Genomic DNA, 16283 nt, shown 5'->3' on the forward strand with positions numbered 1-16283 from the left:
ACGTTATTGTTAGTTTAGTTTTCTCTCCTCTCTTTCTCTTCTAGTCAATGAGTTATGCCTTTCGAAAGATTATACTGTTTCTGCTGGATATTCCATGCGTACGCGCGGATCACTAATCCGCCTATTAATGATTTATTTAAGACTTTTCTTATCTTGTAAATTACTTTCCTAGTCATATTAGGTGAAGATTATTTAGGTTAGGTTTTCATTCTTTTTCTCTCCCCTCTCCCAGCATGTTATTCTTAGTTTAGTTTTCTCTCCTCTCTTTCTCTCTAGTTTTTAGTGTGAACCCTAGTTTTATTCTTTTTCATTAATTCATTAATTCTTTTAGTTTCTTTCCTTGATTTCTTTGATTATGCTTTTCCTTGTAGATTTAGATTTCATTATTTATTTCATGATAGAGTAGTTATTATTTCTAGGGTTTGGAAATCCATGTCTATATATTATGATTTGATTGATATTTATTCATGGTGCCACGTGTGCACAGCTGATAGGACATGATTCGTCAGATGCACTAATGTGCGCCTGACACGTATAATTGTGTGTCACACAGAGACGTGTGCCTGACGCACTCTTTGCTTGACATGCAGAGTTTGATTTCCGATAAATAGGCCTTGATTTCCTGAATCAAGGGCACGATTTTACGCACATTTTTTCGATACAACACTCCGACACTTTTATGAATACACCTACAAAAAATCTCTACAAAACACATATTTTGTGACAAAACAAAACAAACAAATACATTCAGACATTGATCACACAAGTTCATATCTTCTGGCTTCACGATTGCTCGTCCTGGAGGTTTTCAATTTCTCAGACCCAAAATCCTGAAGGTATTTGAATAAATCCTTTATTTTTACATTGAAGTTACTAATTATTTCTTTCTTGAGGTAGATCTTTAATATAAAAATCGTTCCTTTTTACATTCTAACCCTTTTATTTCTTTTTTATATATTTTACATATACATGCATGATATTATGATTGTTTTGTGTTAATGCTTTCACCACCCCCATATGGTATTTTTTGCTAATAAAGACTTAAAGAACTGTTCTAATAGTAATTAGATATTTTGAACAACCTATTAGGTTCCCTGTAATATTGATTGCTTAATAACATATTATTAAAAAATAGTCTATTTATTTATTTCATGAACCAACCTAGACTAATTTTTTTTGAGGGTGCATTAAAATATTATTTGGTTATTCTTATGCATAAAACTTGACATTAATTGATATTAAGTTGAGGCCAGCAATGGGCGAATGTGGTTCATGACCGTGTTCGTATCATCACCCTCGAACTCAATCTATGGTTCATTGATCATCTATGGAGCAGGTAGGGGAAATTTATATTAGATAAGTCCCTAATTTGTCCTTGACATGGTCAATATTTTCGATAGCCATGACTGCCAGATATTTTTTCAGATATCTCAACTGGACTTGGGTCGCACACATTCAAGGAGAAGAGTTTTTACAACTTACAAGCCCAAAAGGGGTTCCGTCTTAAAACCAATAAGCACGGAGACGAGTAGCTCCTTAACCTTTTTTTTTTTTTTGGTGAAAAAAGTAACTAGCAAATATCAATTAAGTGTTCATATATTCCGAAAGGTACAAGCTCATACAAATACTAGGAGGGGAGGGGAAAGTCCTAGTTACATTTGTACTATCCTTACTAATACGACAAGCTTTAGCTAATGCATCTGCGATCTTGTTGTGTTGTCTCTTACAATGCTTAATCTTCAAATTTGGGAGGTCCTTCCACAGCTTTTGGCAGTTTTCCAACACACTCATATAATTGTCAAGAAAACCATCATTATTACAAAGGAGATTAATCACCTGTAGACAATCCGAATATAAAGTAGCTGGATGAATGTCATGTAATTTCGCAATATGGAGCCCTTGTTCAATGGCCTTTAATTCAGACATAAAAGAATCACAAGCATAAGTTTTTTGGCTAAACCCCACTACCCACTACCCACTCCCCCCACCTATTTCGAGCAACGCCACCTACCCCTATATTCTCATTGATATGAGTGAATGAAGCGTCCACATTGATGTACATCTCCTGGTTTTCAATTATGAAGGGGCTAGATTGACTAAAAATTTGCAAATTTTCAATACTCGTGGTCTGGTAGTATGCTTGGGCCCTAGCGGCTGTTAGAGGGATTGCGCGGTCAACGACCACTGAGGGTTGGGCTGGGTTCTTCCCTTTTAAAGCACACTCAATACGCTCTTTCCATAATTCATGACATAGGTAAGGAAAGATGTCCGTCCAAGCATACCCTCTAAAGACCCCCTCACTCTCTAAGTTCATTTGTAACCAATCTACTAAGGGGACAATCAAGTGCAAAGGTTGTGTACAGAGTGCCCAGACATCTTGGGAAAACGTACATCCTCGGATGACATGATCGGAATCTTCCCCACGGGAAGCACATCTCGGGTAATTAGAGTTAGGAGTAATATGACGAATGTACAGAAGCCATTTATGGGGGATCTGGTCCCTCCATAATAGCCAAAAGAAAAATTTTAATTTAGGCTCCATGGGGTGGTTCCAAAACCAGTCCAGCTTCATGCATGGGCCATGAAATTGGGCCTCATAAGCCCTTGCCAAAGAAAAACCCTTAAGGGTGGTAAAGGAGGGTATAAGCATGTCGTCCCGATTTTCATCGGAAGGAGGGTGAAAACTGAGGATTCTATCGAGGATTCTATGGGGGAGGACCATTGAGAGCTGATTAACATCCCATTTGCCATTAACTACAATGTGAGAGACCATCATTTCTTCCTCATAAGGCATCAGCGGGCCCTGAATGATGGATGTAAGCGAGCCTATGCTTAGCCAGTTATCAGCCCATAGTTTAATTTTCCGACCATTTCCAAGGCTCCAAAAGCAATTATCTTGGAGTAGCCTCCAGCCTTTTCCTATGTTTTTCCAGATATTAGAGCCATTGGAGAACTTGGTAACTTTATCATCATAGATATACTTCGAATTAATGCATTCCTGAGCAAGATTCTTAGGTGCTTGGGAAACTTTCCACCCTAATTTGGCCATATAAGCTCTATTAGCTTTCTCCTGGTCTCTGATGCCTAGGCCCCCCCCTATTTTTGGGTTTGAATGTGTTATCTTTTCCCACTAGGTGGATTTTTTTTCTTTTGTCTGGTATCACCCCACAAAAAGTTATTACAAACAGAGTCGATCTCTTTCAGGGATGCTGAGGGAAGAAAGGCGGCTTGCATATAGTAAGCTGGGATGGTGGACAGGGTAGAGTTAATAAGGTACAAGCGGCCTGCTTTCGAGAGGTACCTAGTCTTCCACCTGGCCAGTTTAGATCTCACTTTATCAATCACATATTGAACTTGAGCTCTCGAAGGCCTTTTATGTGATAAGGGAAGGCCAAGATAGGATCCTAGATTCTCATTTTCCTCCACGTGGATTGTTTCTTGGAATTGGTGCCTACTCTCACTTGAGGTGTTTGGGGAGAAGATGAGCTTGCTTGTAAGTTGCTTTTTCTCATCTTATTTTCGATGTGGGATAACACTTATACTTATATGTGAGTTGTGACCATGTGAGTTTTTTGGGGGATCTCAACAATATCTAAAATAGACCAACATACATTTACTCTTGAGCTTAATCCTTTTTCCGTTTACCTTTTTTCACACAAAAAATATACATTTACCTTTTTTGGTTTTCATATATACAAACCTCATTTGGGACACTTAGATAATTTACTCTTGTGCCTTGAACATTCTCAAATCAAAACTTTTTTTTTTCTCTTTTTTTGCTTCATAAAAGAAGGAAAAAGTTAAGTGTTATAACTTAAAGAGAAAGTTTCCATGCTTTTCCTGATTGGAAGTGAAATCTCTTAAGTCTTCCAAAAAGCATGACCAGAATTAGGAGGAACTTCCCCTCCCAACTCCATCGACCTGCAAAACCATACCAAGAATCTTTACAGTTGCTGAAGTTTTCAAGTCTTCGTTTACAACTGTAGCCCATTGAGAATCCCACGTTCCCATATGCACTGCAAAACAAAATCCAAGATTCTTAGTATTTCTTACCCTAATTATTTTAAATTATAGTTACTTCTATAAGTTACAAGGTTCGACAAATTTAAGGATAATGAGAATATGATTAGCTGTTTGATACGAGTAAAACAAAATTAGAATCTGCTGATAGAATTATTGTTCTGAATTTATTTTTATTTTTGTTGTTCTAGCAATAGGAGACAATATAGTACAAATCAGTTGTTAAAAATAATTTGTTTTAAAATGATCATATAATGTATATATAATTTAAGTGTATTTCAAATGTTGTTTGAAAAAACAGCTATTGAGTGTTGGCTATTGGCAGGTTCACATTATCACATGGTTTGTTTAACCCGGTAATAGTGTTACTTGTTTGTATCGACCGACATTAAAAGTTAATTTAAACTGTATAAGTTTTGTTGTTAATAAATAGATAGGAAATATTGTTGCTTATATGCAAAATGCTCCATATATATCTTCGTAAATGGATCTTATACTTTATTGTTGATTTGGTGATACCCTATGTTATATGTGTAAGTAATACATGTGAGATGTCTCATTAAAATATACAAGAGATATAATAAATACAATCCGTCTATTATCAAACTTGGAAACATACTCGTTTTATGACGATCAATTACCTTGACGGCCCGTTTGGTAAGAGGTTATAATGGTGGGAATGGTGTAATGCATTATAGTGAAAATTTGTACTAGAAATCCAATGTCATTACCAATGGTAATGCTACTTAATCACAAGATATCCATTTCTTCCTAAAATCTCATTACTATCCATTACCACTTGGGAAGGTGGTATTAGGTGGTAATGAAAAATTTATAAAGGAAAACCCATGTTTTGTGATAAAGTTTCATTCCCATGGTTATGGACATGTATGTGAAAATCTTTACAAATTTACACTAAATTTCATTACCATTACCACTATTTATAACCATTAACCAAACGGGCCGTGTGTATTGTAATTTTTAATCTCCATGCATGCATGACTGCATGTATCTAGTTCAAAGTATTCTTACTCATATACAACCATAGGCGGCTAAGGCCATGTGCAGGGTGAGCAACTGCACAGGGCCCCCAAAATATAAGGGGCCCAGTTCTATTAGTTGTCATTTTAAGGAGAAAAAAAACCTAACTCTAATTAAAAACTATTCATTTCCAATATTATAGAGTGTAATGTTGGATGCAAATTTTATTTATTTTTTTATTTGGTGTTTCTTCTCCTCCTATTCTCCAAAAAAGACCATTAATGACCCTCCCATCTGTTCCTATTCACCAAAAAAAATGTAATTTTTATAATTTAATTTAGCACAAGGCCCCTAATTTTATGAGACGGCCCTGTATACAACTATACAAGTAGTCTAGGTAGATCAATTATAATCCTGAGTTTTACGACAATTTTTGTGTCTGCGTGTGTAAATAGATGTATAAAGTCATAAAGGGTAGTAATAAATTAATGAATATATGAAAGTATTATTCCCTAGATAATGATCATAGAGAATATATTTTGTTGGATCTTGGAATTGATAGAGAATAATAATAATAATAATAAGTACCTGACTACTTCAACAATAATGTTGAAGACGCTGAAATTGATAGGATCTTCCTTCAAACTTTTACTTTCAGTGATACAGACGAGTATGACAAAGATAGCCAAGTAAGAAAGAGGAGAGAATTTGAGATTCTCAAGGATGCTACTCCCTTGCTTTTTACTACTCCTACTCGTCTGTGATTGGCTGCTGTTCTCAATTAATGCTGATTCCTTGTTGTAGCTGATCGGTACGAATGTGGTGGTAGATGGAAGGTACCTGCGAATTTATTCATTTATGCGTTATGCATGCACACTGGTCATAAATTTACTCGAATATATATATTTTAGTTTTATCATTATATGTACTACTATATACTACTTTCACATCTATACAATTTCCACCTTTCTTTTTAAAACTAAATAATAGAAATTCGAACCTTTTTAAGAGATAATAGAAATAGTATATTATGACAATAGTGGTCTTACTTTTTATATTATTACTTCTTTGGGAAGAAATAATGTAAAATGTTCGGATGTTGATTGACTAAAATATTTAATTTGATGCAAATGGATTTCAAACTAGGTGAAACACAAATTCAACTTATTGTTATCAATATCTAATACTCCCTCTGTTTCCGTTTCATTTTAATGGCCGGTTACACTTAGATATTTTACACTATTCACAAATTTCACTTTGATCTTCATTTGTGATTTATACACGGGTGAAAATATAGTCATGTGGGATCTTGTTAGATTCATCATAACATGTATTTTATTAATTTGTAATTTTTATAATTTTTACAAATACAAAACTAAAGATATATATCCTCAAAATTTTGGATTGACATGCGTGAAAAGTGTAAGTGCGTAGATTAAAATGAAACGGATTAAATGCCAATTTAATCATGATATATTGATATGAAATTAGGGTAATTTTAGAACTTCTGATTTGAAGAGTTATAATTCTAAGCATATAAGAGTTTAAGTTTATTTCACATGATTTTTCATTTATATATCAGGATAGAAAGTTAAGTTGTTTACATAAGTAAATGTTAGTAATTATAAATCTCATAAGTTATGTTCAGAGATAATAGTTCAAATGAAATAGTTTTGAGGCCAAGAATACCTAGATTCAATTTATAAGTACCATAAGTTAGGTTTATAAAAGTTAATTTTGTGGTCAATGAATTTTAGTTGGATTAAATTCATGACAAAATAAGTTTGGTTGAGTTGAGTTGAGCAAAAATCATTGGAAACAAACACACCCTAAAGGAGAATTTTCAACATATATGAGGTGAAATAAAGACTGAACTCCTTTTCAAACATTTGGTTCAATCATTTCAAAATCAATGTCATACACGTATAGAGTATGAAATTTAAATCTTTTATATATTTATACTACCTTTTAAGAATCCAAGAGTTGTGAGATAGTAATGTGCTTTAACAAGTATAAACACACTGATAATAAGAAGAAAAAAATTTAAAAATTAAAAAAATCACCTAATTTCTCGTCTCACAACCAAATTTAAAAATAATCTCTTTCTTTTTTTCGGCTATTTTTGTTTTCGACTCTAATTCAATTACGAATAAATGTAATTGATACAATGATAAAATTGATTTTTGGACTCCCACTATGAAAGTAGCTCGTTTAGATTAAATGGCTTCATCTACGTGCACGACTGTATTACATCTATGAATATTCATCCGTAACAAAATTAAAATCGCCGTCTAAAACATCCGAACATTTTTTTTTTTCTTAAGTGTGAGGAAACGCTAGGTTTCTGGGATGGGGCCAAAATAATTATTAACGTGCGTAGATTGAATGATTTCTAAGGCTATTATTTCTATCCAGTTACCTGATTTTGTGAAGAAGGTCCAAGTGGTCCATTGACAGATAATAGTGTGATATAGTGATAGCAGGAAAATAAAATTTCAGCTCATTTTTAGTGTTCGTTTCTAACCAATTATAAGAGCTCTTTAGATGATGCCAAAATGTAAATTAAATAAAGAGTCCTTTAGAACATGCAATCATGTGCCCATCAAAACACTTGTTTGAGACTTAAGAGAAGGATGTTCTAACTTTTTATAATATATCAAAAAAAAAAATGTATCTATCAAAAAAGTTTTGTACATGAGTACCAATTTCGGTATTTTTTATAATTTTTTTACATATAATTATTTTCTATGCTTTTTTTTTTGATATTTTTTTTGGGGACGCATTTCAAAAATCTCATGATAATAATAATTTTTCCTTAGAAGTATTCTCGCACAGGGTACTCATCCAGAGGCCTAACAAGCATTAGAAATTTGAGAACAAGTTAAAAGAATTGTCACCTTTAAACGACCTCTAAAAATTTTGATTCTACAATTATGAGTATCTAATTTTATTCTTTAGTTCTTTTCATAGTAAAGATTTCTCCAATTGCTAGGTATACATTGCAATAGATATGCATAAGTGCTCTGAAAAGCGTAGCTGAACTATCTGATATTATCAGTGACTAGTCTTACTTGCACGCAATGCGTGCGATAACGTGTGATAACAAATGAAGTAGAAAATAAAATTAATTGGGTAGAAAAATTGTTTTTACATTTTGTTTTCTCAAAAAACTGATGTTTAGTTTAAATATCTTACTTTTCCCTCCTTTTTTCATTCAAATGAAATAGTTAGTTATCCTCTATTTTTTTTTTCTTTTTTTCTTTTTCTATTTTTTGGTGTCCCCCATGTGTTGCCTTATACTACCTCCGTTTCTTTTTAATTGTTACACTTTGACATTTTACACTATTCACAAATTGCACTTTGACCCACGTTTGTGATTTATACGTGAATAAAAACATAGTCATGTGGGATTGTTTAGTTCATTAGTATGTATTTTATTAATATGTAGTTTTTATATTTTTTACAAATACAAAATTAGAGATATAAAGACTCAAAGTAATACATCGGCATGCGTGAAAAGTGTAAGTGTAACAATTAAAAAGAAACGGAGGTAGTATAATAGAGATACAAATGCTTCATGGATAAAACAAATGCGAGAGGGCGAATCACTTTTATGTCTATTTACATATACATAATATTGAGTTTTCGTGCCACTGGAAAAGTCTATCCCAATATCACTATGGTTGATGTAGTTCAATAAGAGCAACCTAATTGATTTATCTCCATGACCTAGTTATGAGATCAAACCATATTAAAGAAAGGTATAGGGTTTGGGTCAAGGTGTATCAGATCCTGTTTTTTTTAGTTTAGAATGGCGTTTAATTCAATTTAGTTTAGTTCATTTCACTTTCAGCTCTGTAACTAATTCTCTTTTATTGTTGGTATTAATAACCAATTTTAAATAGGAACAACAAAAGAAAACCGAGTGAGTACAAAAGTATCCCATATTTTTAGTTGTATATAAAGAATTAAAATTTTGACCATACAATTTCACTAGTCCATATAAAAAAGTTAATGTATAAGGTCATACTAGATACTCCCTCAGTTCCATAAAATTTCATGAAAAAATTATTATCTAGGGTCATACAGGATACTTGAATATTATAAATATCCTTTTTTGTAAAAAAAAAAAAAGTTCTCTACTACCCATGTAGATATATAATAATTAAATGTATACATTAAAAATTATTTTTAAAAAAATTGCGTGTGAACAAATAGAAGAGGAGGAAATATAAATACACTTTCATATAAACTACTCGCTCCATTTCTTTTTAATCTACACACTTTTCTTTTTAGTCCCTTTCTTTTTAATCTATACACTGTTGCTTTTTCTATTTTTGGTAACATATCACATCTACTTTCTCCTCCTTTTCCACTCATGTCATTCACTTTTTAATATTTTAACCAACTCTTTTATTTTCTTCTCTCACTTTTCAGTTTCTCTCTCATACTTTTTGTACTTCCTCATTGATTCTCCCCCAAAATGAAGTGAGTAAATTAAAATAAAACGGAGGGAGTATATCACAATTGACCAAAATTATTTTTCATAATTCACCTATAAGCTAGTTAATAGCTGATTAATTAAGTTTTTAAAATTTGTTGCTAGAAAAATATAAGCTCCCTACAGGTTACAGAATCAATGTAATAAGCTAGTTATTAGGCCCGGACTATATATGCTCCGAATAAGGAAAATTTTCATTTATTAATATTGTAATTTAAAATGATAACACTAAATACCACTTGGTCTAGTGGTTAAGACTTTAGTATATGAACTTGAGGTCATAATAACAGTATGAAAGCTTATACTATGCAATTTCTAACTCTTTTTTATTGTACATGAAGCACATGAAATAAAACGCCCATAGAAAAAATGACACGTGGTACCGTTCCTTGTTTAGGAACGCATTTTAATATATTTATATAGATACAACGAATAATAGCATCCTAATAGGAGTGTGATAATTTTGTTATTTTTTAAGATTTTTATGTTGTAGTATTGTAGTAGTACTACATAGAATAAAATTGTTAGGTACTATAATCTATATTAACACTTGTTTAGGGGTGAGACTCGAACCTAAAACCTCTAGAATTTGAGGAAGTGGTCCACATAATAAGTTTCCTTAAAGTCTTCTCCTCGCCTATTTGGTATGTGTGTGTTTATTGAAGTTAATTATTTGGTTGTTGCATAATTGGTTTGATTAGATGAAAATTATACATGAACTATCCTTCATTTCATAAGATTCTCTCTATATAGTGTACAAATAATTAATGGTCTTCGAATATATAGCAGATACTCAATATTATTATATAAATATGATTGAATCTCTTCTATATATCATTTTAACATATATGCCAGTTGGCTCTTATAGCTTATTCATTGTATTTGCTTGAAAAAGAAAGAAAACAACATTTTATGCATGGATTTCACGACTTTGTGGCACGTAAAACTTTTAATTAGCAACTCGGTCCCCCCAACCCACCTACATCATACTCCTATTTATCATACATAAAATCTAGTAAGAGTAACGTGATAAAATATTACTTCGTCTAAAGAGTCCGATTGATGGTTAACATGCACACACAAGAGCATCTATCCCACCTGGCTACGCACCATTATGAAGTTGATAAGATCAGAAGGGGTCTACTGTGATTTTTGCTATCCATTTGGTATCACCCTTAGAGTTTCTCACTCATCTTTGAAATGATTGAACAAATCATATATCCTTTTACAAATTCTCTGGAAACTACTCTATATTATAATAATATTATTTTGAAAAAACACTCATATATATGCCAATTTTATCAAAATCTAATCCTAATCCATGTCAAAAAAGTAAACACTTGGGTAAGACATAACACATGCACTCCCTCTAGCTTATGTTGTACTACTCTCATCACATTACATTTATGACCACTAATATATTCAAGTACGCCTAAATCGTTCTAAAAATTCGTCGATACGAATCTAATAAAATCGTACAATACATATCTTCTTCCTAGCTAATGAAGACAAAATTTTGAATCTTTACTACAAGATTCTAACAATGAAGAACACAAAAAGAGTCATAAAGAGTAATATAATTTTTGGAAGCTAAGTGTGTCAAAAGTTTACACTTTACTAAACCCGGGTTGATTGTATGTATTTAAAAACATTTGAAAACATCTCAATATAGAGATTCTTTATTAGGAAGAGTTATTAATAATATTAAGCATAAAAGGTAGTATTATTTTTTTCTGAAGGACATCAATTAACATAAAAACTTACTATAGAATAAAATAAAATAAAAGTACTACTGATAAAACAATCAGGAGGGAGGGACATGATGGACCACAAAAAAAGGAAAAAGAGTAAGAAGGAGAAAGAGACTCACATCATGACAACAAAGAGCACCAGTGTAGCATGTGAAACTAGAGAGATATCAACAATGGACTCTCCACTATGCCTTGAATTCACAGTTTGAAAGAGTGAACCAACAAATTTTTGATACCCATTTTGCCCTTCCAACACCAAAGCATTCCACTCCAAGATACCAAACACCACAAATTGGACCATAACAAGTCCAATTGCTGTAATACCCAAAAGAAAAGCTTTGTAACTTGATGTCAAATTCCCATATCCTAAACCTCCATGATTTTGCAACATGAAACTATATTCTTCTTTTTTGGTAACTTTCTCAAGTACCCAAATTACTAACCTTAAACAAGATGGGTATAATTTGTTACCCATAAGAATTTGTGGTATGAGTATCAAAAGTAAGCCAGAGTTTTTCTTAAATGGTATCATATTCTCATTTGTAGGGATAAACCCACAATTTGCAAAGGTTGAAACTGTGGTGAAAAGAGAGAAAAAGTGAGTTTCTATCTTTTTTCTTGCAAGGACATTACTTGCACTTGGAACAATGCTAAAATATAAGGATACTAAACTATACCCTAAAATATGGGACACCAAAAGATACCCTAAAACCACATGATTAAGTGCCCTCAATGACCTAAACTTCATACCATCACCTTCAGAAGCAGGACTTGGATTTAACACATGATTTCGCGCTCTCCTCTTATGCTTAAGCTTTCGTATTTGAAGGCCGAGGAGAGATAGGAAAACCTCACCCCCAGAGAACATGAGAATCACAAGAACTCCAAGTTGGGTACTTGAGAAATTCTCCATTTCAATGGTGGACATGCTTGAGATGGTCGTAGCCGAAACCGACGTAAATATGAGGTCAAGATCATAATGAGGGTTTGAAGAAACAGAAGAATTCTGTTTCGAACCTTTCAAGGAGATATAGCCTAAAAGAGAGACTAATATGTAGTAAAACAAGTGATGCCAATATGGGTTTATTTGGAATAGTAAATACTCAAAGAGATGACTAAAAAATGGTTCTACTTTTTTGTGGTAGATTTTTAATAAATCATCTAATTTCTCATGTAGGAAAACCAAGTATTTCTCCATCATTTTATGGGTATGAGGAAGAAGTTGCATAATTTGGATTATTTTGTGTGATTTTTTCTTTTTTGCTATAGTACTATGATTAATTAGCTATTTTTTTCTGAGGGGAGAAGGCTTGACGAGTTGTATATATTATATTATAATGTAGGTTTTGTTGGGTTCTAATATAATTTTACGTAACTATATATAGTAGGAAGTAGTAGTCAATAAATTTATGTCCACCTAAATTGGGAATGCATAAAGGGAATAGAGACGAGTGAACAGCGTGTAAACTGTAGAATTATCAATGAAGAGGGTGGGGTAGGGTATTCGTATTATTGGTGTCCAATGAAATTTGATAGAGGATCTATCTATCACAAGGGGATGAAGTGTATATATGTTGATATGATAAAATAATTGTCCTTTTACTAAAGTTTTGTTATAACAGTGATGTATGATGGTTAAATGAATGTATAAATGAAAGATCTAATTGATTTTCCTACATTTAGTGGGAAGGAATTTGAAGGGAGGGAACAACTGAGGGAGAATTTATCAGCAGACTCGCTTTGTCATGGTTTCAATGCTTTAAGTAACATGAAGTTGATATGTATATAAACATGGGATAAAAATGAGAAATTGAAAGCGAAAATTTTATTACTTTTAGTTGGGGAAAAGAGGGTACGGTAAAGCATTTAGCCCATCCCTTAATGTTTAAATTGTTTTAAACTAATCAAAAACGACATAATTAAAGAATATCTAAATCTATGGTTTGAAGTTTTTGTGTGTCTCCATTTTTTGGCCCTCAAGGCCCAATACATCAAAATCTATCTAGATCCTCCTTTTTCACTTTATAATGTAATTAGCATCTCAGATGTTATTATTGACATAAGAGTAAAGTAGGGAAATGATATGTATAAATTCGAGAATGAAAAAAAGAATAGTCATCATATAGTATCAAATCTCTTGATAAGTACTAATAGAAAATTACTAATATGAATATATTATACTTTGTATTTTGCGTGAGTAGAAAACAATCTGATATTTAGACACCACGTTAATTAATATCATTTCATGAACTTCGAAATAACGAAAATAAGAAGAGAAAATGAAAGAACATAACAGAAACAAGTTAATAATCTCCAACTAGTTTGGGGTTACAGAGATTGAAGCTTAGGACCACATTCAACACATATATATACATCATTTTGGCGCAGGATAAAAAAATGTAGACAAAGAGAATGTTAAACAAATTTTATATATTATACTTTAATTTGGGTATTAACTTATGTCACTATATAGTACTACCTCCGTTTTCTAAAGATCTTCCTTGAATTAATAATGTAATGGTGGACCATATGATAGGGACATGAGAGGGTAAAAAGGGGGAAAAAAATTCCAAATAAGGAATAAAGTAAAAGAGGGAAGATCTTTTAAAAACACACTTAAACTAAAAGAGGGAAGATTTTTAAGAAACGGATGGAGTATTAAACCATTGCTCTATACATTTCTCCCCAGAAAAATACCAGAACACGATACCGTTGACAAACGGTTGAATACTCAGCAACCTTCTCGGACTTCACTCAATTCAGCAAACAATTTGGACTTTTATTTGGCTAACTCTCAGCCAGAGAAAACGATATTATATGTAAGATTGCCATTTGTTTTATTTTTTGTTATAAAGGTATTACATTTAAATTAAGATAGGATCTAATAGAATATCCATGTAATAATCAATCAAATGATCTACATTTGACACTCTTGTCAACAAGATAATCAGTCCCATGAAGAAATGTGCTTAATAATAATAGAGGAGTCAGTAAATGCGAGTAGGACAACGAGCCATAATTTCAATATAATATTCCAAGGAGGGTGGCCACATGTACTAAATGATATTCTATTCTATTCTTGTGGATTTTATAAGTGGTCGCTATGGAACTTTATTTCCGAACGTCTTCCATATATTTAAGGAGTACAAGAAGATCAAGGATTCTATTGTTTTGCAATTAGCGGATAATTGTTAGTGAATTGTATTAGTAAGTCTAGTTGATTGTATTAGCTGGTTTAACTAATTGATTTTATTAGCTATTTATGTAGAGGTGCTTGATTGTTAAGTACTCCCTCCGTCCCATAATATAGTGCTTGTTTCTTTTTTCACGGTCTCCAAAACGTAACTTTGACCTTTAATATCTTCAATTCTTTATTAATAAAAAATATAAAAAGTTGATATTATGAAACTACACATTGAGACGAATCTAACAAGATCCTACATGAATATGTTTTTTTATATATACAAATGAGAATATTCGGTCAAAGATTTTAAAGTTTGACCACCAAAAATGAAATAGGCACTATATTATGGGACGGAGGGAGTAGGTGATAACTGATTGGTATACTTGATTATGTAAAATGACCAATCAAGACGTGGACATAATTTTCACTCTTGTACTATTTGTTCTTTTTGACAGGAAGAAAATTATCATTCATTAAAAAGCCATCCGACATCTACATTGATTGATAAATGAGATACATTAGTAGATATGAAAACAACAAGTAATACATCATCCAAAGAAGATGACAGAAAATCTATTCGAGCCCATTTGAATCAATGTCTACGCATCTTTAACTGAATCTTCACTGAACGTGTTGTAACTTTTTGAATATCAATACCCTTGTTGTAGATCAGATCTTTCATCTTTTGAATCACACCTTCTCCCGAGACAACCATAAAACAGAGCAAAAAAAAAAAAAAAAAAAGAACAAACTTTTACCAAATGAGAAGACAAAACCTTTATTGAAAAGGAAGATCACCGCCTCAGGGCCACCACAATTAAACACTTTGCCTCACCTTCTCTAATCAGAATAGATGGGAGGGGAAAAGCCACAACCAACAATCTAACTAGAGCAAAAAGATGAGGGCAAAGAAGCTATGGGGGTGAGAAAATAGATCGGGCATAAACAAAAAAGAAAAACACGCGGAGGAACGGGAGACACGCCTTACACCAGCCGTGAGGCTAGGCGGCGGCTTCCCCAAAGGGGTTTTTGAGATAGGGTTTGGGGTTTTTTCTTTGGAGGGGAGAGAAACTTGACCTAAGCTATAATACTCTTAATTTTGTACTATTTGTTCTTGATAAAATAAATATCTTTGGTGAATATATATTGAGGATAAGACATAATAATGAATAATAATTTTCACCACATCTATAAATTTCGATATTAATCATTATTTAAATTTTTAAATATTCAATTTTATGAGTTGATGATTTACAAATATATTGTTAAAATCCCGATCTGGATTTTATGATCCTACGATTCTACGATCTTGAAGGACCTCATTGATCCCGATCCTATGCATGATCTTAATTTTGCAGGATCTTTAGATCCTATTCAACCACAAAAAATCACATGGTAGGATCTTTATGCGAAATATGATCCCACAACTCTACGATCCGATCATATTGTAAAAATCCCATAAAGAAATTTCATATATTATATTTCTCCTATTAGATTTTGATTGCGTGTTATTTCAATCTTATAGTATTGGAAAACTATCACCATTTGTTAATAAAATAAGTCATTATTAATCTGTGTAAATTTTTTAGCATTAATTTCTCACCATATTCTAGCATAATTATCTATATTTTACGAAATTGTAGGATCTTAAGATCTTATGATTCGATCCCACCAATTCAATCCTACCAATCCTACGATCCAAACTAGGATCCTGATTGGGTATAATCCCTTATTATACCTTTTATTGTTTATAAAATAAATATTTTTGGTGAATTTATATTGGGAATGAGGCATCTATATATCTATATAAAGCCGGGTACATAAATCCTATGTGTCACCCTCACAA

General features: G+C 32.4%; 2 protein-coding genes across 2 annotated transcripts; both read right to left on the reverse strand.

Annotated features, from left to right (window-relative positions):
- Positions 1–758: 758 nt before the first annotated feature.
- Positions 759–3049, reverse strand: LOC104904169 (uncharacterized). Its single transcript, XM_010692364.1, has 3 exons — positions 2012–3049; positions 1657–1911; positions 759–830 (listed from the first exon to the last, which is right to left on the reverse strand). Exons 1-3 carry the CDS (start codon positions 3047–3049, stop codon positions 759–761), a joined length of 1365 nt encoding a protein of 454 aa, XP_010690666.1.
- A 570-nt stretch (positions 3050–3619) lies between these two features.
- Positions 3620–12705, reverse strand: LOC104903830 (cation transporter HKT1;5). Its single transcript, XM_010691954.4, has 3 exons — positions 11373–12705; positions 5590–5841; positions 3620–4016 (listed from the first exon to the last, which is right to left on the reverse strand). Exons 1-3 carry the CDS (start codon positions 12479–12481, stop codon positions 3815–3817), a joined length of 1563 nt encoding a protein of 520 aa, XP_010690256.1. The 5' UTR covers positions 12482–12705; the 3' UTR covers positions 3620–3814.
- Positions 12706–16283: the final 3578 nt, after the last annotated feature.

Source organism: Beta vulgaris, chromosome 9, assembly GCF_026745355.1.
Source record: "Beta vulgaris subsp. vulgaris cultivar EL10 chromosome 9, EL10.2, whole genome shotgun sequence".
Lineage (NCBI taxonomy): Eukaryota > Viridiplantae > Streptophyta > Magnoliopsida > Caryophyllales > Amaranthaceae > Beta > Beta vulgaris.